General features: G+C 40.1%; 1 protein-coding gene across 1 annotated transcript in view; it reads left to right on the top strand.

Annotated features, from left to right (window-relative positions):
- The window catches only part of INPP4B (inositol polyphosphate-4-phosphatase type II B), a 292,155-nt gene that overhangs the window by 9,366 nt on the left and 259,145 nt on the right, over nucleotides 1-23,644 (top strand). Inside the window, exons 4-5 of the mRNA XM_043545736.1 lie at nucleotides 673-717; nucleotides 7,730-7,828. Coding sequence (XP_043401671.1) covers nucleotides 673-717; nucleotides 7,730-7,828 — 144 coding nt within the window. The remainder of the gene's footprint in view (nucleotides 1-672; nucleotides 718-7,729; nucleotides 7,829-23,644) is intronic.

Below are 23,644 nucleotides of genomic sequence, written 5' to 3'. Positions count from 1 at the left end.
TGTGGAGGTTGAGCAACGCACGGTTACTTGAGCTGTTTCCCTCATTATCCCCATTGGTCAGCTTTGCAACTTAATGGTCCCTCTCACACCCTGATGAATTAGGAACATGTTGCCATTTAAAATAAATGACGTGCAATATTAAAGCACACTTCTAAAATACAAGGGATTATAGTATACTCATACTCCGTATAAGAAAGAGAGAATTAATTTCCCTTCTTTTATATATAAACTTACGGGCATTTTTGCTGTACTGTAGTTTCTTGATAAAATAATATATGGTAAAGTGTTCTACTTTTATTAACCTGATTTATATGCTTTGAGGAAATGTGGATATTTTTGTTGCAGTTTACAGTGTTATGGCTTATGCATTTAAAATGAACAATTATATACCATATTTTTCAGAGATATTTAGGCAACTGGGCAGTGTTGTATTTGCAAACTTACATTTACATTTGCATTTGTAAATAAGACAAAGTATGGGTTTTTGTTTCTATATTGGCACTTTGTGAAAAGGTCTCTCCTACAATATAATTTCGTTTAAAAACATAAAAAAATGGTAGATGACTCCAACAATGGTAATAAGATATTGATTACAAGTAAAGCAAGTTAAGATTACAGTATATGAAACTAGAATTTACATATTTTCTAACTTGTTTTTTTTAATATTAAAAGGTATCCAGAGGATTGCGAATGAGTCAAAGTTGGAGTTTGTCCTTGGTAAGACATAGTTTTGATTTCTGTACAGAATGGTCTGTATGGGCATATTCTGTGTCTATAATATTACATACTAGTTTTAAAAAATTGACACCCTTGTTTAGTAGATATTGTGTGTCTATATTGGAAAATTTGGGGCTAGATTCTCAGCTGGTGTAAATTGCTGTAGTGCCATTGACTTAAGTAGACCTACTTATTTTATATCAGCTGTATGATCTGGCCCATAATGTTTTATAAAACATTACATATTCTGGGCTAAGGAATTGAAAATCCCTATGTTTAAACTATGGGCAGCTCTATATTTTATGTGGCTATAATACCGTACCTTTTGAATAATGCATACATTTATCTAAAAGCACAACTATTCTTTTGTGGGGAAAGGTTAATATCAGTCTGTCTTTTTACTATATTTCTCTTTACTCTAGTGATTTACAGGGGAGCAGTCTGTTTCAGAAGGTGTTCTGTTAGTACACACCACCCACTCTATTCAGATATATATAATATGGTTAGGAGAGTTCAGTCGGTCAAGCAGACTAATTGGCTGAACATGTCTCCTCATTGTTAACTTGATGTTTGTTAGCAGAAGGCATTTAAAATAGATTATTTCCCACTATGAAGTCTGATAGATTTTTCAATCTCTTCAGTTTCTCTCTTTTTTTTCATATTTTTCGTTATCTTTCTCAATTTTCCCATATAGAAGATCATTACAAACAGAAAAAACTATCTTCTCATGGTTTCATAAAATTGCACAATATTTGTAGCATTAACAAAAGTGTCATTTAGAAAGCGGAAGACACTTTTATATCTGTGCAAGACACTTTTTATTGTTGTTTTTCAAAAGATTAAGAGAAATAGTTATGCAGTGTACTGAGTGTAACTGGAACATACGACATCTCTGGAATCTAAATAATTCCTAATTTTAGGCCTTCATTTTTCTCCATACTGATGTGTACAGGAAAGACACAAGGATATAACAATAAAACTTTGAAATTGTGCAATCCAAAGACAATATATAGTATTTTCTGAAATAATTAAAACTAATCAACTACCTTATTGTTGTAGTTTTTTATTGATATAATCAGACAAAATGCATTTGACATAGTGTAGATATATAGTGAGGAAACCTGAACAGTGATAAATACTAGTCAATGTGATCCATCACAGTAAATATACATGTATGAAATAATATTATCATGTATTTTAATTATACGTTTTCCTTTCTGGTTTATATAGTACCCTATGCAGAAAATGGAAACCAGTTTTTTCTACTGCCAGATCCTCGGTTCTGCTAAATCTACCTTGTCCCACTTTAGATGACTAATAATTTCCCCTTGCATAAAAAAACCCTCTGGTGGCATAGAGCCTCACTCCACTTGTCCTCCACGATCATCACCTTCCTTCCCTCCCGCTCTCCTCCACTGCCCGATCCCTCTTGCCCGGCTCTCTGCCTTTGTCTTTCTGTTGAGTTCATCACTTCCTTGGTAAACCCCACCCAAAGGGTTTAAATAACAAAAAACAACAATGAGAAAATTGTGGTGCTGCCGTGATGCGTACTGACCGTTGTTCTGCTCACTCTGCTTATACCTGATGTCCCTTTGCCCTACCCTTTGGGCTTGTTTACATACATTTTTTGTAGTGCTATACCCATAGCAATTTTGAAACTGGTACAGTTAAAGTGATAGGATTCCCTAGTGTGGATGCAGGTATGCTGGTGGATTGCATTGCTTCAAGTACCCTGGTTTCTAAACTGTTATAGCTGAAGTGGAACAAAAACTGTATGTAGACCAGTCATTGGCCAATTATGCCTATTTAGATTTTAACCTCTTGAGTGCAGGGACTGTTTTTTTCTTGATGTTTATACAGTGCCTAGGAAAATGAAACTGTTTTCTTGTTTGGCCCTTTGGCGCAACCATAACTGATAACATGATTATGATGATAATAAAGAATGGTTGGAGATTTCCCTGTGCTATTCAGCCTCGCAGCTCATATTATAGGGGACATGACAATGGAAAATGAGGCATGGCCAGAGTATTGCTGTGCTCCAGTGATACCCACGTCCCAGAACAACTCTTGGGTAGCTATTGGAGGTGGGTGCAGATTAGAGCAGGCGTTGCTACAGAAGGTGAATTGTCCCCCATCTGGCTTGAGGATCAGTGGGTGGAGGCATAAAAGTAGTGTAAAACCTATTTTTTCTGTCTCTTGTCACCACCAGAACGTGGGTGATCTGACCTAGTGGTCAAAGCAGGAGTTGCAAGTCAGGCTGTGTCAGATACCAAGAGGTCAGAATCAGAGACTGGCAAGAGGGCAAACTGAGAGTCAAGTGTGAGGAGGCAGGCTGGGTCAGGTTACCAGGAGATCAGAAGCAGGAGACAACTTGAGAGCAGAACCACAGGTCAGGAACCTGACTCAGGCCTGGTTGGGATACCAGGAAGTCAAGCCAGGGGAGTGGAAGCAGGAAGCACAAGGCACACAGTCCAGAGCAAGCTGGATCCCATTGCATGGACAACTTCCTGTTCCTGTGCTGGATTTAAATAAGAGCTGTGGACCAATCAGGACCCCCAGTGTTCTGCCAGTCAGCTCTCGGGACTGGGGTCCTCTGTCTCAGTTCAGCTCCTTCTGACAACAGTTAGCAGGTCCCCGGGGTTGCAGGTTGGAACATGCTGGCCTCTAAAGAGCCCTGGGAACCAGCGTTTAAGACCCATCGTCGCTGACACCCCTCCTTTGGGTTCCACGTTGAGCAGAGCTCCGCTATGTGGTTTCTAATGGTGACTGAGATTTCCTGGTTCATTTAGCAGCATTATGAATTATATCACTGCAGCTCTAGGAATAAATTTTATTAGTTAACTGCTGCTGCTCAACCAACAATGGCACACAAAAGTGCAAAGCCCTGTGTTGTTTAGGATGATCTTACCTAGCCAATGAGAGTTGACAACACAAAGACTCTTTCAGGATTGGGTCTTTATTGACAACTGATTTTTTTGTTTTAGTTATTTAAGTTAACCCCCCGCCCCCCCCCCACACACACACTCCAGATTAGATTCCCTCATGCTCAGTTAGACTGACTCTCTTTGAGCTACTTATACCCACTATCAATGTCTAAGGAAGTCTAAGTTAGTGTAATGAGTCTATTAGTATAAGGGGTCTAATGTGTACATTACTTCCCAGTTTAGCCCTGTGACTCTAAAGAAGTGTAACTCATTAACTCTAAGGGAGCGTAAGTTGATGTAATCAACATAATGAGGAAACTGGAAGAAATTATGTTATATCCACTTAAGTCCCTGTAAACTTTCATAGACTTGCTTAGACTTGTCTCTGAATTTGGCACTTGAATCTAGAAGAGAAACTCCAACAGATCATAACTGTAAAATTTGTTAGTTTGGGCCGAAACTAATCGAATCTATTTTATATGTAAGATATCAGTCACCTAGGATCTAAACTCTAAAGAAAATTTATAAGTATTATAGATTGTGTATGAGTAGGTTAGTTTATATTTGTTAATAAATACACTTTTTAAAATTCTAAAATGTAAATAAATGATATTGTTACTATCATTTAGGGGCAAATGTAAATAAATGGTACAGTTACTATCATTTAGGGGCAACTTTGCAGGTCTTCTGTCATTAGTGGTGAGTTGTACAGTAAATAACTTTCACAAATGATTGTCACTTGCAATTAAAATATAAAAATATAAAATATCTGTTTTATGCTATTTGAGTATTGCCTAATACACATCCAGGGCTTTTCCAGGTACTTGGCTTGTGCCCCTAAGAGTTCCAGTGGCTCACTGCCCTTTAAAATAGTGACACTGAACATCAGTGCTGCACAAGCATTGCACTCCTGTCCAGCAGCAAAGGGTTGCAGACTGTAAATTAAACATAATGTAAACGTAGTTATATTGATCAGGGTTAAACAATCACTTTAAATTTTCAAAGATTTCCACTAAGTGTCTTAGCCCTGCTAAAACTGTTATTAATTGGAGTCATGAGGCTAAAACCCTTCACAATTCAGAACATTTGGGAGTGATTGACTTTGACTGTGATTTATAATAGCCTAACACAAATAAATCGAATATTGCATTAAGATTGCATGATTCTCTCATGTTCGTTATTTTGGGATCTGCAGTTTATCAGAGCTTCCATTAAATAAGTGTCTCTGGTCTTTAGGTTCTTGAACATCGTTTCCGATATGTCCATTTTTTTGCAGTGTAGGTCTCTTGAGTCTTTACTTTTCAAACTCACTTTGTGGTTTGGCTTTCCTAGTCATGTTGCTCTGTTCTATTTGCTGGCATTGGAATGAAATGTAATAAAATCCTGTTTTCTGAAGTCCTATAAGCAATGCAAGAAGAAGCACATGAAATTCAGTGCAGAGAACTGAGTGGAGGGGGGAGGACAAGGACAGAGCAAAGGAAGAGCAGGAAGGGAGGAAATATGTATGTGACTGATCCAATACCCCTTGAATTCAGTGAGAATCTTTCCATGGACATCAATAAACACTGGATCAGGCCTAATAGGGATTGGCCTCTTCTAGAGTTTCCTTTTCAATTGCTTTTTTTAAAACGTGAGCTCTTACTAATTCTTTCCAGTGTTAAAATTTCATTGAATTACTAAGATGTGTGGTCGAAGGAATTGGTGATTTTGGGGATCCCCACTGCAGTCTTTAGAAGTTTGACTATCTAGTGCTGTTGGCATTTACTTTTAGAGCAAAAGAGAAAACACAACAAGGAAGGAAGGAACAAAGCAGAGGAGGAAGTGGATAAGAAAAGCAGACAAGACAGTTAGTTAATAAAGTGCTCAAATACTACTGCAATGAGCATGGTATAAAAACTTAGAAGGAATTAACAAACTCTAATTTGGACATATTATTTATCCATCCTGCAATGGCCAGTGGAAATGCATTTTATATGTTCCTGCCATAGCAGACCATTAGGTACCATGGTGATGGTGCTTAGATATCACAATGATTGATGTGGTATAAGAATCCAGATAGATAGTTGGTAAGGATTGCGTCAGCTTTGTATAGATTTTATGCTGTCACATAAGAGAATAACTTTGGGACAGTATTCAATTTATAGGACATCCCTGAAATTTTGCAATATGTCCTGAAATGTTTCTGAGGAGTGAGTTTTGAAGGACTGTTTAATATTTGTTTCTTGTGTAGCTTTAGCTTATTTCCAGCATAATAATAATGGTATAGGTGTAGTCACTGATGTAAAAATCTAATGGAATAGAATCTTTCACAGGATTCAGAGGGAGTGTGGTATTCAGTGGGTTAAAGATGAAATTGAAATCTATAGGGCACTTGTATTTTTTTCCCCCAGAGGGGTTTGAAAGTGGAGCTGTCTACCTGTACAAGTAAAAGGTTTCGTTCTTTCTGTCATAACATTTCTCCCTGAATAATATTGTGATAGTGCTTAATTGTAGAAGGTCATGAAGCTGATTTTAACACTGCATTCCAAACCCAAATGTTACACTGCTCAAGTAGTCTGATTAAATGTTTTCTTTAACTCCGATGCACCATCTGTAGTTCTTTAGGCAGCAGCTCTTGTCACATAAGTGTTAATTAGTCCAAAGCAGATCAATGAAAACAAAAGGTGAAGTGGGCCCTGGCAAAAAACATTTATTTATCAGAGAGCTATGCTAACCCACTACTGCTGGATGCATTTGGCTCTATTGGTCTCAGGACTCTGAACTAGGGTTGTTTCCTGTCTGGGTTTTTGCTTCTGCGTCTGGGTGCCATTTAGGGTTGCCGGGTGCCCGGTTTTTGACTGGAGAAGTCTGGTCGAAAAAGGGACCTGGCAATCCTAAATGGCACCTGAACCAAAAGTCCTGTTACCAGGCAGTTGGGGGAGATGCTGAGTCATTAACCCATGCCAGCCTCTGCTCAGCTGGGGCCATCTCCTACCTACAGGCAAGCACCTTGAGACAATCCAGCGAGCGACAGGGGGAGGGGAGTGAGCAATAGGGGCAGGGCCTTGGAGGAAGAGGTGGTGCGCGGGGGGGGGGGGGGGGGGGCACGGGGAGGCCTTGGGAGAAGAGACAGGGAGGAGGCAAGGCCTTGGTTGTCTGGTTACCAGCAATTAGAAGGCTGGCAACCCTTCTCTGAACCTTAGAGTGGGAGATCTTGGAACTACATGTTCTTTTGAGACGCTTAGTAGCCAACTGCTCTGGTAAACCTGTCTGAGAACAGAGAAGCCTGTGTAGAATGTGTAGGAAACCCTAAACCCAACCTATATCTTTTGTAAAGAGGTTGATTTTGATTTAAAAAGTCCTAAATGTTTTTAGCTGTAGCTACTTGGGAAGTCACCTCTCCCCCCCATGTGTTGTTACATTTGTGATGAGCAGAGGTGCCTGAGCTAACACCCACCTGGATTAAAAGTAAGAGACTAATGATAGGACATTTTCTATTAAAACAAAAAAAAAGGTCATTAGCTTCGGAGCATACCCCACTCTTGCTGACCTTCAGGGCATTCTCTCTTCTCCAGCAGCCTTTTTTTTTGTAATAGAATGAGTTGAGGCATATGGGGTGGGTGGATAAGAGATTTTTCTTGAGTAATGTTAGCCTCTCCATAGCTAAGGTCAAAGCTTGTTTCCCGTTATAAACACAGTTAAGCTCTACACCTCCTTCCTCCTAAATTTCTGCAAAAGGAAATCAGTCTTCCTGAATTTCGTATGCCACATACTGTCCCAGAGTAGAGGATTATTATGCTTGCTCTCCATCTATGGCATGGTTAAAATCAGCTGGACCACACCAGATATTTTGACTGCTTTGCACCACTCCAATGCTACAAATTAGTTGTCATCCATCACTGGAGTTGTGTGAGCAGTTGGAGTTGTATCAATGAATTGGCTTTTACATATTTTGCTTTCATCTTTAAGGCTCTGCATAACACTTCTCTGGCCTACACATCTCACTTCTTTACAAATTGCCCCACCCCACCTCTTGTGCGTCTCCTGCACTCTCCTAACTACATCAGCCTAGATGCCCTGTTTGTTCTTTTTCATTCTGTCTGATTAAGGCTTCTGCCTGTCACTTGTGGTAAGAAAAACTTACCCAAGAGTCCTAGTCTGGAGTATTGGAGGTGCTGAAACATCACCTCCAGGAACAGATTTGAAATGTAAGTAAGAAAGAATTGTTCCTTTGTCGACATCCCATCTTCTATCCAATGTAGCACTACTCCTGCTTGTTCCTTTTTAGCTAATTAGCTTTCATCTCAGTAAGCATGTCTAATTGTTGATAGAGCTGCTCACAGAAAATGTCTTCACCTTGTATGATGTCTGTTTTACTTAAAGATATTTGGAAAATGGGAACTACCTTGGTGCTCTGTTCATTGCATTGTTATAATTTGTGTAAATTCAGATTCCATGTAGGTTATAGAGACAAAAATCCCACACCGCACCTTTCTGTGTAATTGGTGTTTGTCAACACAGGCTTCTTATTGAGCACAAGAATGCTCATGTGCTCTGCAGTGGGTCATAGCATGTGGTGAACCTGTGTGCGGGAAAGAGAGAAGGGAAAGAGAGAAATGACAGATAGACTGGTACCAACAGCAGAGGATCTGAGAGGGCAGCTGCCTTTTTGGGCAACAGCAGTAGCAGAAGCAAGAGCAGACTGTTTTGAAGCACTTATCTTCCATTTGTGCTATAAACTCAACCTGTTTTCCACTGCTTTGCCAAAAGCTGTTGCTTCTTTTATGAATAATTTCCCCCTGAACTAATTTGTGCAGTCCAGGCATACAGTATGTGACAGCTTTGTAAATACAAATGTGTATAAAACAGAGCTGTGAATGAGGAAAACTTTTATCCTAAACCCAGTAGCATAAAGTCTTTACTACATAGATTTGCTTACATGTTTTGGAATAAATTCATACATAAAGATACATTTTGAATAGCTAAAGATAATCTGTTCAGAGACAAGTTTGTGGATATCTGAACTTGAAAAACTATAACAGTTGCAAGGGCTCTGCTGGGATTTAACCATTTTAAGAGATGGGGGTTTATCATCATTGTTCTGGAGTGATGCAGCAGATAATAGGAATAAATGCTGACAGAACTGTGCAAATGTTGGATTTCTGGTTGCAGATGATGGATTGCTTCCACTTCACGTAAACGGAAAAGTGCGGAGGAGGGTGGGAAAGAGCTTTTCTTTTTTGTCTTGTACAAAAAAGAATTGTTACACTTTTCCAGTAAAACCAGCTTCTCTTTCTTTTATGTATTTTTTTTTGCTGCTTTACATGTTCCCCATAATCCTTAAATATAAATGTTAAGTAAAATTTTCAGAAGCACTCAAGTCCCATTTTCAAAAATGGTTTAGGCACTTAGGAGCCTAAATATTTTTAAAAGTCAATGGGATTTAATCACCTAAGTTACTTAGGGATAGCTTTACAAACGTATTTAGGTACCTAGAGATGCAGATAGGTGTCTAGTGGAATTTTCAAAAGTGCCTAATAGCAGGTTAGGTGCCTAACTCCTACTGATTTCATGCTTAGATGCATATTTTTAAAATTCCACTAGTTGCCTATCTGCATCCATCGGTGCCTAAATACCTGTATAAATCTGACCCTTAGGGTACATCTATACCGTAAACAGAAACCCGCAGCTTTGAGTCTGAGTCTGGATCTACAGACTTCAGCTGGTGCTACAGCGATAAAAATAGCTGTAAGATATTGTGACTCAGGCCACCTCCGTCCCCTGGCTTCTGAGCCCAAGCTCCAGCCTGTGCCACAATGTCTACGTAGCTTTAGTGCTGAGGTGTGAGCCCATGTCTGTAAACCCAAGCTCTGAGACTTGCTGCCATGGGTTTCTGCTTGCTGTGTACGGCAGTTTTGAAAATTTTACCCGTAATCTCTTAAGTGCCTAAGAGATTTCCATTCATTTGGAAATGAGGCTTAGGCTCTTAAGTCACTTTGGGTAAAATTTTTGTGATTCTACAGTATGAATATATGTAGGTTTAAGATGATTATTTCAGCTAAATATAAAAATTCAAAGTTAATGCTTGGTATAAAAAATAATATGTAAGAACACAGCCAGTGGGCTCAGTTCAGGTATGAAACAGCCACTTTAAGTTGTGAAAATGATAACCGTTCTGATAATTCTGATTGCACGTCCATGAATATAAATCAGAAGTAACTCCAGACACCCTGCCATAGGTGCAACCTCAGAACAATAATTGGAAAGAACCAGGGTGTATAATTTTGTTCAGCTTAATCAAACGAAAAACAGTTAGGTGAGGGACATGACAGATACACAGAGCTAGATCTATGCAGATTTCTGTCCCCAAAGCACATTTTCAAAATAATCTTTTAAAATTTGGTTATTCATTAAATTATTTTGCATGTACCCTTTCTGTTAATTAACATTTTTTATATATTTACTCAGTTCCTCTTACGTTTGTTGTATTCCTCTTCCACTTCACCCAGCTTTTTTTCCTTTCCTCTTTCTTTTCCTACCTACCCTAAATTTTGAATCCTCCTCCCCCCTCCCTCTCTTGTGATCCCCATTTCCTAACTCTGTACTCTACCAACTTTTATCTTACACACACACTCCTGTAAGCAGTTTTAAGCATGCTCTCTTAAGATGGCCCCCGGGCTCTTCTCCATTAGAAGAATATAAAGATCCTTATCAGTACTCCTGACCCTCATACATGTGAAAGAAGTAGAAGCCAGCCAAACCGGCATGAGCTACTCCCACACTATTCACAGGAAGCTTCAAAACCTCCTACCTTCAACGATCTTTTGGATGGGAGGGCTGGCACTTCTTTACCCTGCCAACCTTTCCTTTCCCCCAATATTCTTTTTTGGCTACCACCCAGACACTTCAGGAAGTGACTGGTTGGCCCACCTTTTCGGAATCAGGGGCAAGGCAAGCCTACTCCCACCTTCATCATTCTCCTGATAAATATCTGCAGGGGGAGCAGTTTTTCTGCCTACTCTCATCCTACAGCTATAAGAACTGGAAACCCATTGCTAAGTCCCACTGCTGCTGGCCTTTAAAACCCTGAAAGCTCCACTTTCTGAATCACAATACACTAGAGTTAGTAGTACTACAATATCAAGCTGGTTTTGTTTGAATATTTAAAAAGCAGTTATAGTTACACTAAGACTGCTTTAGAGTTGAAGTATTCTGGTTTCTGTGGCACAGTTGACTGAAATCTCTTACAGTTTTCTCCTTTGCTGCTGGCTCATGCCCCTGCAGTCCTGGCTGTTCTCACTAGACAGAAGAAATGTATAGTATTTTGAAGCTGCAGAGCAGCCGGGCGTAAGCCATGCAGGAAGCCAAAAGAAGATCTTTCTCTCCCTGCCACAGGGATATTTACAATGCCTCCTCTTCAGGTGGGCAGTTGAGGGAAACAGGTAGACGAAGATGCTCAAACTTCTTTCAGCACTTCCCTCAGTTCCTGCTGCCTTTGACTTTCTACTCTTTCCAGCACGCTATACCTGTTACATCTTTCCCCTCATTAGTTAATGATGGTCTTTCAGGCCAGTGAGGGCCTCTCATCACAATGTGCTATTTGGCATCTCAGAGTCTCCTGGACTCTGCTATTTGCAGGATGTTTTTACCTAATAGGCTTTCAGATGCTTTGTCTCATACATTATTAATAGGGCAGCTGCTGCCATGTTCCAGTAATTCTGGGGTCTCTCAAGCCGCATAATTGTTACAAATGTAACTGTTTTAAAAATGTGTTACCATATAGCTGAATGCAACGTTAAAATGGTGGTTCAATTGGCTGGAATGGACAGGGGATGGCTGGCTGGACAGGGGATTCAGTACTACTAAGCTATTACAGTTTTTAAAGTGCTTTGAGAAATCGGAGGGTCTGAGAGCAATAGTTTTCACAGCTTTCTGAGACTAAGACATCTATGAGTGTAGGAGTATTAGGGAATTCCATTCTCACTCTGAGTGAATGCATTCAGATATTTTTAATGTCTCTCTCTAAAGGATGTCAGAATGTGTTGATTTAATTTGCCAGTTGAAGTAGTATGAACAAGTTAGGCTTCCGTAGGCTGGAGTAGAGCTGAACAAATAGGAAATAAATTCTGAGAATTCCTTTTGAGAATTTCTGACTGACATGGTTTTGTGTGTGCTATGATGGGGTTCCACCAGGGTGCGACTTGGAACTGGTGTACCAGGTACCACTGAGCCCGCCTGACCCACCAACCTGGGCTCCCTTTACACTGTATTGATAAAGCAAGCCAGCCAAGCCCTCCCTCAGGCTTCAGACTGCACTTAACCAGCACACATACAGGAAGGGACACGCCCACTTGCAGCTGGACACACAGATGCTGAGATCAGCTCTGCATGGGAAGACTCAGCTAAGGGACTGCCCAATACTCAACTACACACCACCCTTTAGAGTGTAAACCCAAAATTATACCGTGTTGCACTGCCTAGAGAAGTGTACAGTGTAAGCCCATTAAAATTTGCCCCTTCCCTCACTGTGGAGAGAGAGATATGCAACAGCCTTCTGCCCCAAGTTGTTATTTCCACACACACTGGTTTTAGACCAAACAAAACAAGTTTATTACTACAAAAGAGAGAGTTTAAGTGATAGCAAACAGGAGATTACCTTTGTAAATAACAAAACCACAAACTGAGTTTAACACTCTAGATAGGTAAGATATGAATTAGCAAATTCCCACCCTGAGTGATAAACAGGCTGCCAGATTCTTAAGGCACAAACGATCTTGACTTTCCAAGGTTTTCATACACAGGCTAAAAATCCCTCTCGCTTGGGACCATCACTTCCCACAGTTCAGTTCTTCGTTCCTCAGGTTTTCCAGGTGTCTTCTTGTCGGGAGAGTAAGGTCCCCTCATGATGTCATTGTCCCCTTTTTATATCATCTTCCCACTTGCTGGAAAGCTCTTTTCTGTGACCTGGGTTAAACAGTTCCCATTGTGTTGTGCTATCTCAGAGAGGTTTCTGTTGTACACAGTTCCTGGGGTAATCCTTGTGCTTGTGTGCATTTCCTCAGTAAGCCATTAACATTGTTTGGCCTTTTTACTGTTGTACCTGAAAGGCTGCTTGTGGGTGTTTTCAACCTCACATGTTTCAGTAACACACACATAACCAAACGTCATAACTTCACATATGACGATAGTATGTACAATTCAACAAGATATTACTGCCTAGCAGATCAAGACTTTTAGAATGATACCTCACAAGGCATACTTTGTACAAAACATATCCTAATTACATGACAGTGGTGAATATTGGAGTGCCATGGTGCCACATGTGCTTGTTTCTTTTTTGTATTTATTTTCTACATATATTCTAGCAAATAAGATTTATTATTGTGAATCCTTACAAAAAGAATTTTAATTTCAACATTTACAGGAAGCAGATTTCAAACTGCATAACTACTCAACAGTATGAAATTCAAATTGCCACTTTCACACTCCCAGATAAATAGACACATGAAACTTCAGTTAACATGGTAACTGCCATTAGCTTCAACTTAAGTGGTTGCAGCTTGTTTGGGGAGAAAATTTTAAAGTAACTGAGTTATTTTCAGATCATAGTAATATTTTGGGTCATGGTTCTTGCAGTGAGTGCACAGTATGATGTTGACCCACGGAATCATTAGGTTTTGATGAGTCAGTAATATATTAATGAAACCATTTTAAAGTAAGCTGTGGCATGATAGATTGTGATTATTTATTTGGAGTTAACAGCAGTGTACCTTGTTAACTGAAGATTTTCCTGTCAAATGTAACTGTTAACATACATCTCTAAATATGCCTACTGAACGGATTGCAATAGTGCATTAAGATACTTCTCAAAAGACTGACTTGAAATCTTTGTATATGGGCATAAAAGTCAAATCAAAAGGGGGAAGATGACTTTAGCCTTCCATTATTTAGATTTTTTCTTTTCACCACTTTGGTTAAATATGTACTTATGTTGGATTTGAAATGTGAGTCCTGCATTGTGAGCTCTGATCTGAAAAGTGAGGTTCCCCTTCAGGGCCTGGAAGATTTGGAATTTTCAGATGATTACAAAATCCCAGCTAACATTGTTTCTAAGACGGCAGGCTATGCTTTTGTAGTCAGGTTTATCTATCCACTGGTTAGAAACCATTTGCTCTTCCTGATTGCTCCAAGTGTGACCTAATGGTCGGGCGGAAATATGCAGTGGTCTCATCTGAGATGCTTAGACAGAGCTTGCTTTAAAAAGTAAACCCGCTTGGCGTTATCAGAAGGCACTATTTTGAAATTTCTAGTATAATGGTGGGTCTTGGAGCTTCACATACACGTAACTAACTATTTTAGTTGTCAGAGGTTGCAGCAGAATTGTTTTCAAAGCCTTCAAGCACTAGAATATGAGATCTCTACAGTAACATATTAGCAATGTTGGCTACGTGGAGGTCTGAATTCACACCCATTCAGATCAATACATCCTTTGCTATTAACTTCATTAGGAGGAGATGCATCATAGGTAAACTATCTCAAAACCTGGAAGTAAATCCCTGTACAAGGAAATAAATGAAAGACTTTTTTTATCCTTAGCTAATTAATTTTATTGTTCTAGTGAGTTCAGGTCAATTAAATATTATTTCAGTGATTTCTTTTGAAAAGAAAAAGGGCCATTGTTTAGTTACATATGATAACAAACACTATAGTAATGAAGCAATTTTAAGCATGGTCAGTATTCCAGCATGAACTGTGTTTTCTTTGACCTTTTAAGGGACTTCAGCTGGAAATGACATTCCACGAAGGTTACCAGCATCAAACTATGTTGTTTATGTGTCACATTAAAGCTCAGTGTCTTTTGGTCTGTGAAAGGTGATTAGTGTCTCTCTCTTTTTGATCAGTTTTAAAATGTCATGTTTAAAATGAGATGACAATTTAGTACCCTTTCTGACAGCTTCATTAGTTTTGAGGAGATGAACAGATTGTTGACCTAGAAGGTCCTGAAAGTTCAAGAATATAAACTATTTTAAACAGGGTTATTTCAAAATTACCTTTACACAGTTTTGCTAGAGCTATCAGCAGGGCGCCACCAGTATGCCATTTGTCATGCAATAGGTGTTGGTTCTTGCTTAATCCTCTGGCTGGTCTGTAGCCAGAGAGTTCTGTCATTTGAGAGGTACTCCCTCAGTTAAAGAGGATAGGGGATATAGCTCACTTCTTAAGGATGTTTGGAATATGGGTCCTGCAGAGTGAATTACTGGTGTTGCACAAAAACCGTTCCAGTAAAATGAGTGGATCCGCTAGAGCTCTTACCCCACCACTCTTTGATTGCACCTTTCCTAAAACTCTTTATTTTACCTTTCTGGGATCTCTGTAGTTTGTTGGTGTTAATGACGCACAGTCTTTCCCTTCCCCCTCATAATCTGATCCCCTCTTTCTCCTAATGACGAGATTAAACTTCGTTACCTTTTGCAGCTCCTGGGCTATTACATTTCTATTTTTTTTAATATCCAAAATGGCTTAATCTCTAACAGCAGCTCTTACTTCAATCGCTCATTTAGCTGTTGATCCAGAACACCCATCTCTCTGATAAGTGTTCCAGGTGGGCTCTCTTCTCCTTTAACCATCATCTGCATGCAGATTACTCAGCAGTTTCCTATCAAGTGTGTGCTGGTTAGGAAATGTAATTATCAAATGGCTAAAAGTGATTGACCTGGATTGCAGAATTCCATTTTCTCTCTTGATTAAAAGTATATCTTTCTCTAATTTTCTCTGACCTGGAGGTGTTCTCCATTCTACCCTGCTTTAGGCATGTCAAAGAGCTCTTTTAGCAAAGGAGTGAGCTCTGACATAGTGGCAGCACTGATATTTTACTTTCCTCACACCTTGGTTTCGGCATCTACACTTGGTCTTGTTTTTAGATCTACAACTCATTTATCTTTGATGTTTTCATGGCTCCTAACACAGCTGGTCCCTAATCCTGATTGGGGGCCTGAGGGTGTCACTTCAGTACAAATAATAAATAGATATTAAATAAATAATAATAATACCCTCTTTGAAAGTAATCTGACCTTTTCTGATTACTTCACACACAAAGGAGAGGAGTGGAGAGGAGGCTAACTGTAATGTTAAAGTTTTCCCCCATTAATTTATCTTGAAAAATCTTTCAAGTATTGTTTGTGGAACTGATCAAAACTGAGTCAGTTGGTTTACCCTTTGTCAAGCTCTGATTTGTGTAAATTAAAGCTTATAAGAAAAGAAACATGAATCTATTCAGTAAGATTGATCTTAAAGGGTTTTTGGGTATATGCTCGAATATCAGCATTTGTTATAATAATTTAGTTGGTCCAGTGTTGGTCTGCCTTTTCATTTTTAGATGCTATTTTAATATATTACCAGCATCTCATCAGGGTTTAGCTGATTGCCATATCTGGGGTAGGGAAGGAATTTTCCTGCAGGGCAGATTGGAAGAGGCACTGGAGGTTTTTTGCCTTCATCTGTAGCATGGGGCACGGGTCACGTGCTGGAGGATTCTCTGCTCCTTGAAGTCTTTAAACCATGATTTGAGGATTTCAATAGCTCAGACATAGGTGAGTGGTTTTTCTCAGGAGTGGGTGGGTGAGATTCTGTGGCCTGCGTTGTGCAGGAGGTCAGACTAGATGATCATAATGGTCCCTTCTGACCTTAATATCTATGAATCATCACATCTTTGTCCCCTCTCTGACACTTGCTACAGTTGCTACATACAGGGTACACAGAGGTCTGTAAGAGTATACAGCAATCTGCAACGTCATTGCCAAAATATTTATTAGGAAGCTGCTAAAGAGAAATCTTAATTGTGATTAGCTCTTAGGTGCATGACTTCCTCATTGTAGTCACCTTTGTAATACTATTGTTGTAATTTTTAACAACATCTATATTGTAGTAGCACCTATAGGCCAACCAGGTCTGAGCCCACTGTGTGAGGTGCTGTACAAACGTACAGTCCCTATGCTGAAGAGCTCACAATCTAAAAGATATCAAATAGAACATCTCATCTTCCTGAAGAAAGGTGCCTGTGCCTTCCAAAGGAGAATAATTTAATATACTACTTAGGTTATGTATTGTTTATTTCTGGTTGCTTTATTTTGGGAAAGAATTTACTTTCTTTGGCAAACCTAAAATATATGATGATGGTATGTGTGTGTGATGACACAGACATGGGGACGAGGGAAGAGAAGAACTTCGTATAAACTATTTCTTTCCTTATTAGAGAATTGCTCTCAAGAAATAATTTTCTTTCCATCCAAGAAATTCAGACTAGTGGCTTCCTCAGAACTTCTTTCAACAGTGCTTATGTTGTTATAATGTATTGTGCATTCATAGTGAAATGAAATACCACCTCCTTAGTTGATTGCTACCAGAATATAAGCGTTTATGCAGAAGAATGATGCTATTCTTCCAAAGTTGGATATTGTGGACAGTGCACCCAGCTAAAAAGTTTCCAGCCTGGAAATCAGTTGGAGCTCTTATTTTAATATACAGTTTATTTCCTCTTTTGGCAGTGGTGGTCAACCTCCTTTCAGTTCTTGCTTTCAGACTAAATGATTGTGCCTTTAAGAACCAGTAGAATACTTTATATTTGGAGAACCTAAAATAAATGACCACAGAAGCCTGTGGTATAAAAAGCAATGAAGTAAAAGGTGAAAGTTTACTATGAGTGTCCTATCTGCTTTTTCTCTCCTTCTCATTTAACACTAGATCCTGCAATCACTCTGTTTTCAATGCAATGGCAAATCTGTGAACAGCATTCTTGTGAGATTGGGCCTTCACTACAGTAATCCTGTGATGATTGCTGGAGATATATTAAAAACAAGTGAAGGGGCAATGATACCTTAACTTCTGCGTTCTCTTACTCTAGTAGAGTGGTTTTCAACATTTTTTCATTTGTGGACCCCTAAAAAATTTCAAATGAGGGTTGTGGATTCCTTTGGAAATCTTAGACATAGTTTGTGGACCCCTAGGGAACTGCAGACCGCATGTTGAAAACAACTGCTATATTATGAGATCACTAAAGCTGGGGCAGTCAATAGGTGGACTGCAGGCCAAATCCAGACTGCCAGATGCTTTTGAATGGATCTTGAAATCTTTTTTTAACTTATTATCATTATTGCTATTTTTTAAAAGTATTTTCTCTGAAATGTGGACCTTGAGTTTACCTTAACCAAGAAATTTGGCCCTTGAGGGAAAAAAAATTACTTCTGCACTAAAGTATCAACATGTGCCAAATCAGTTACAACTTTGGAATATTTGTGTGTAAATCCATTTTTATGTTAATGTATACAGTGATTTCATAAGCCTGTAATCACTTTACATAATCCTTCTCCTCTCCCAGTTGTTGTTCCCAGTGAAATGAATCCCCTCCAGGGCAGAACAGGAGTGTCATTATTAGTGATGCCAGCCACTTTACAGTGTAGGGACAGGAAGTGAAGATAATTAAAAAAATCTAAACCTACCACTTAAGTTCTGCTTTACTATCGCTATTTAAGTCATGATCTAGGCCATTATAGATTTCCTCATGCTGATACACACGTTCTCTTCAGGTGCCCAACAGGAGTGTGGAGATATTTTCTTTATAAGAATGAAATTATTGTTTTGTTTATTTTATTTTGTTTACAGAACATATGGCTCTACTAAAGCGATTAGCATAAACACACACCAGTAGTTTTCTAAGTGGACTGAATTTAGAGCATTTATCTAGTGCGCCATATTCTCCATTTTACAGTTTGAAGTGACAGCCTTATTTTGAGCAAAATTATGGCCTAGCTTACATCAGCATGTTAGAGAGCATAAGAGGATAAGCGGCACACCTGCAGGTAGGAAGTAGACTTGTGTACACACTGTGCACGGAAGGAATTGCGCATTGTGCTCAGTACTGCAGAGGCTGAACAGCAGGCCAATGACAGAGCCAGATGCAATATGCAAATAGAGGCAGAGATCCATGCCAGAAGGGTCTGGTCTTATAAATGACATCTCCTCTCCCAAAAACAAAACAAAAAACAAAAAGCAGCAGAACATGCAGCACCAGCATGTACTAGATGGTGCAGCACCCCAGTTGTAAACTGCACTGGCTGGACAGCTGGAGCAAGTCACTGTGCATGCAGCATTGCAGCTGGAACACAATGACCAGAGAGGGGTGCCTCAGTCACTGGACCCCAGATATTCCCTTGCTACTAACACAGCTTGGCACCATAAATAAGCATGGCTTCCAAGATTGAACTGTGTGGCACACTGCTCAACCCAAGATTCCAATGTAGCAGCAGCAGCAGGCAACAGTAAGAGGTAGTGTAGCACTTGGCAAGTCACAATACTAAATATGTCTGTGTTAATTCCTGAGCTAGGGAAGACCTGCCTCCTCCTTACACACGTGGTGCCTACTGCTGAGCTACAATGTAGGCAGGGGCCTCCATGGCTGTTGGTGACAGCTGCAATGTTAGATTATGGTCTTGCCCTTTTATTCATGGTATTTTTTCAGATAGCAGAAATCTAGCCTTTGGAAATGGAATAGTTTGTGATCTGATAAAGTTTTAGGCACCCACTATTGCCCATAACAGATGAAAAGACGTTACAAAATATAATTTTCTGAAGTATTGCAAATGCCAACCAAAGTGAGCAGTGTGTGTTCTGGGATAAAAATTTTGTGGTATTGAGAATGGTAATTTGAACTGACTTTGTTCTTTTCCCATGTAAAAGTGTATGGAAACAGCAGGCATCACATCTCTCTCACGCTCATTCCCCCCTTCCCTTCACCACAAATTTATAGCATTTCTCCAAAGCAGCCTTTGTTTTCTGGCATATGCTTGCCTGGCTTTAATGTTAGACTCTACAGTGATACTTAACTGTTTCTTAAGATTGTAAGGTTTATATTAGTTCCAAAGTTCTATGAATGATGGTGACTTTCTGATTAACATACCAGCTTACTACTTAAGGTGATCATAGTTTAAAACATTGTTTCTCCATTGCACAAATCACAAGGATTGCTCTTAATGTCCCCGAGCCAAACTGATACAACCGCACTTTCTGCTACTTTTTTACATGAACTATAGATGGGGGCCGTGCTCCCACTGCTAACTACAGGCATCACCCTTTAAAATGGTAGCTGTTTTATATACTATGCATTTCTGCTGAACTAGGTTACTGTAGTATCCAGTTGTGACTGGCAGGAAGAAGCCATGTATGTCTGTATTCTCTCTCTCTCTCTCACACACACGTGCGCGCGTGCACTCTCACACACTTACTTCCCCCCAGAGGGATGGGGCAGCTGTATGGTGCCTGTTACTCAAAGAGAAAAAAGTGTATCTGATTGGGTGGATGGTCCAGCTGCACAGGGTATGTCTTCACTGCAGAGTTTACCCAGGTCAAGCGAAGCGCAGCTGTGAACATCTACACTGTCAAGTCATACTCATGAAGCTGCGTCCACACTGGCACTGCATTAACCCAGGCTAGGAGTCCCGGTGGCATATCCCAGGGTTCTTAGTGCTGCACTAAGCTGCGTTGTTCTGTGAATTGTTCTCCCAGAAAACACTGTGAAACATGTCTGTCCTTCCCAGGCCCCTGTGCAGAGCGGTACTTAGCCCACCAACACCATAAGTAAAGCACTTCTGGTTCTTCCTATTCCGCACTTCTGTCCATGTCCTCAATTTCAGCTGGTATCAAGGCATTGATCCAGCCCAGGAAAGTGACCTGTTCCAGCTGTTAGCACTGTTAGTGCAATGCCTGTTTCCACAACTGGCAGCAGAGAGAGGGCATGACACATGGTATAAGGCATTTTGGCAGTCGTTTGTCACCCTCCTTGGTGAGGAGATCATACCAGCCACATGCAGACATGGCAGAGTGGAGACAGCTGACTAGTAGATCTGGAATAAGGCCAAGTGAAGAGTAGTGGGACTACATCATCATGCAGAACTGGGATGGCCAGCAATAGCTCCAGAACTGCCTCATGAGGAAGGCCACCTCCATGAAGCGGTATGAGGAGCTTTCCCTGACCCTTCAGTACGAGGACATGCAGCTGTGGGAGGATATACCAATCCAGAAACTGGTTGCTATTACCATCTGGAAGCTGGCTACCCCTGACTGCTACCGGATCTTGGCTAACCAGTTCGGTATTGGCAAGCAAACACTTGGTGATGTGGTGATGGAGGCTTGTGAGGCAATTATTGCTGTGGTTTACCCACAGGTGGTAGACGTGTCTGCTCCTCCCCCAGGGAGATACCAGAAGGGTACTACTTGCTCATTATTCAAGCCTTTGTCCCAGCCATGGCAGGAGGTTCATGGACACCAACATGGGACACACTAGCAATTGCATGATGCCAGGTGCTTAGAAGGCTTGGCATTTATCTGTTTGAACAAAAGAGAATTTATTTCCTCCAGACAACACAGATATCAATGGGGTTTCTGTGCCCACTGATATTTTAGGAGACCCAGCCTATCTTCTGCTGTCCTGACTCAGAAAGCCCTCCTCTGGTGTGAGAGCATTTAGCCTGCCGAGCAGTTGCTGGATGATGGAGGGATGTACATTTGGCCAACTGAAGGCACAATTGTGTTGTGTAGTAGCCCATTTGGATGCCAGTGTGGGTAGGCTATGCATTGCACAACATGTGGGAGGAAAAAGGGGAGATCTTTCACTAGGAGTGGGTTGAAGAAAATGTTGGTTTTACAGGCCTGGTACAGGCAGCCCAAAAATGCCCCTCTGATCACTGGGGCCAGGACAGCAAGGGAAGTAAGGAATGCCTTGTGTGCCCACAACCTTGCGTTGTATGGGGGAAATGTGAGGGTTTATCCATTTATCTATTGTTATGATGAGACTTTATTAACAGCTTTGATTTAAATATCCTGCCTCTTTGTTTTCTAAGCACTCACACGCAGAACAATATGTTAGTGCAGTATAGTGAGCAGTATAATATTGAGTGATGACAGAGCTCAAGAGTCTAACGCATGGTAATCTAGAAGTATACATGCATCTTGAAAGAGACAATGCGGAATAGTGCTACTACTTGGAGCACACCAGCAGAATACCAGAGAATTGATTGACAAAGAAAAGCATTTCTTTTGTTTGTTTAGTTTATACTGCATATTGTGGAAGGATAATTTTACAGTGTTAGTGGAATAGAAATTGTTAGTCATGGAAACAAAACAACATTTTATGTACTCCCTCTGTATTTTTATTTCTTTGAAAATGAAGTTTAAATGTTGAAGAATAAAATCAGTGAAATGTGTGTTTGATGACAGTTTGTACTGTAAACCAGTTTCATATATGGACCACAATATTTTGTAAAATGTATAGACATAATCATATTTTAGAGCAATGCCTCTTTTCAGCCATTCATCACCCCCTGCCCCCTTCACATCAGTCACTTTGAACATCCCTGGGTATCTTTTACACATAGCGTATATGCATTTTTTCTTGGCTTAATATGTATCAGACCATTTTCTCTGTATATGTTTTAGGTGGTTTTTTTTTTTTTTAATTCCTAATCAACCTTCTTCATTAAGCTTTCATTGTGCATGGGTGGACTTAGCAGAAATGAGGCCATTGTGGGGATGAATGACTCAGGCTTTTGAATGATGAGTCAATGGTCACAATGAATAGATTCATATACTTTTGGCATGCAATTCCAGGCTGCTGCTTCTCAGTTCACTAAGTTTTCCGTCATTTCCAGAATTAAGTATAGGGTAGTGTTGAAAAGTAATCTAAACCTCTGCCTGTGTGTGTGCATGTGTGGCTGGCCTTGGGCATCAAGGATAAGGGGGAACTATGTTCATCTTGTCTACCCCTTCCCACGTTGTATGTTACACATCTGGTTAAGAATACACTCCTACAGGACATGTCAGGGTTGTTTTATACAAACTATTTTCTATAGAATATTTCAGTTCTATTAAATGGCTGCATTTATGCAAACATTTGCATTCTATGCAGTAGAATGTTAGTTTCCTGAACCATACTGTATTTTTGTATATCAAAAGAATGTTAAAGAATCTTAGAGAGAGCAGCCAACAAGATATTGGATTTCCCAGGGATAGAGCCAATACAACAATTCTAAGGGCAGGAAAGCAGTGGACATCTGTGGAATTTTCCATGTTGTAAACAGGATGAAGTCAGCTGTTCCCAGTCTCTTGTTTTGACTCCACAAAGTTTCACAACATGCCTTCCGAGAGGTGTTGTTTGTTTGTTTGTTTGTTTGTTTTTTTAACCAGACCATTTGTGTGGGTGATTGGGTGATATGCTAAGGTTCAAAGTGATACATCTGAATGAGATCCCAGGCTTCTAGTATTAGACAAAGCATAGGTTAGTGCCGTCAGTGAGATCTTCATGGGATAGCAGATCTTAAGAGAAGTCCTCTATAGAGTTCTTTGGCAATGATCTGGGCAGGCGCTCACCTCAGTGGTATGGCCTTAGGATAGCGAATGGTGTAACTGACCACCACTGGGGTGAATTGGTGTCCCCTAAGAGTCTAATAATGTTTATCTCTATGTGCTCAAAGGGCACTAGGGGAATCCCGAAATTTCCTTTTGCTGCCACATGTTGGCATTCTGAACAGGAGGCGCAGAAACTGATTGTCTTGTGAACCCCAAGACAATAAGATTTGGCTTGTGCATGTTACTATGTGTTGTCTCTTTCTAAGTAGTCTGAACAAGACAGCGCATGAGCTATGGAAGGTCTCTGGTTGGATATCTGTTGGTGCTGAGAGCTGGTGGTATACTAGCTTGTCTGCAGTCTGACTCTACCTAACAGAGCAAATGCCTTTGTTTCGAAGTGGGGAAATTGCAAAATTTGGGACTTCCAGGTGATGGACCCATTATAGTTAGCTGTGGATAGACCTCTTTTTCATGTAGTTACTACATCAGATCATAAGATCCTGACAAGAGTTCTGAGGTGAGGTTTGGTAAAGATATAACACCATGGCTAGTTTCAGCATTCTTGGGGGATTTCACAAACTGACCTGAAAATAAAACTGCCTACTTTCCTCTCTGACTTTTCTGGGATC

This window comes from Chelonia mydas, chromosome 4, assembly GCF_015237465.2.
Source record: "Chelonia mydas isolate rCheMyd1 chromosome 4, rCheMyd1.pri.v2, whole genome shotgun sequence".
Taxonomy (NCBI): Eukaryota; Metazoa; Chordata; order Testudines; family Cheloniidae; genus Chelonia; species Chelonia mydas.
Note: the sequence above shows the minus strand (reverse complement) of the source record. Positions and strands in the feature narration are given on the sequence as shown.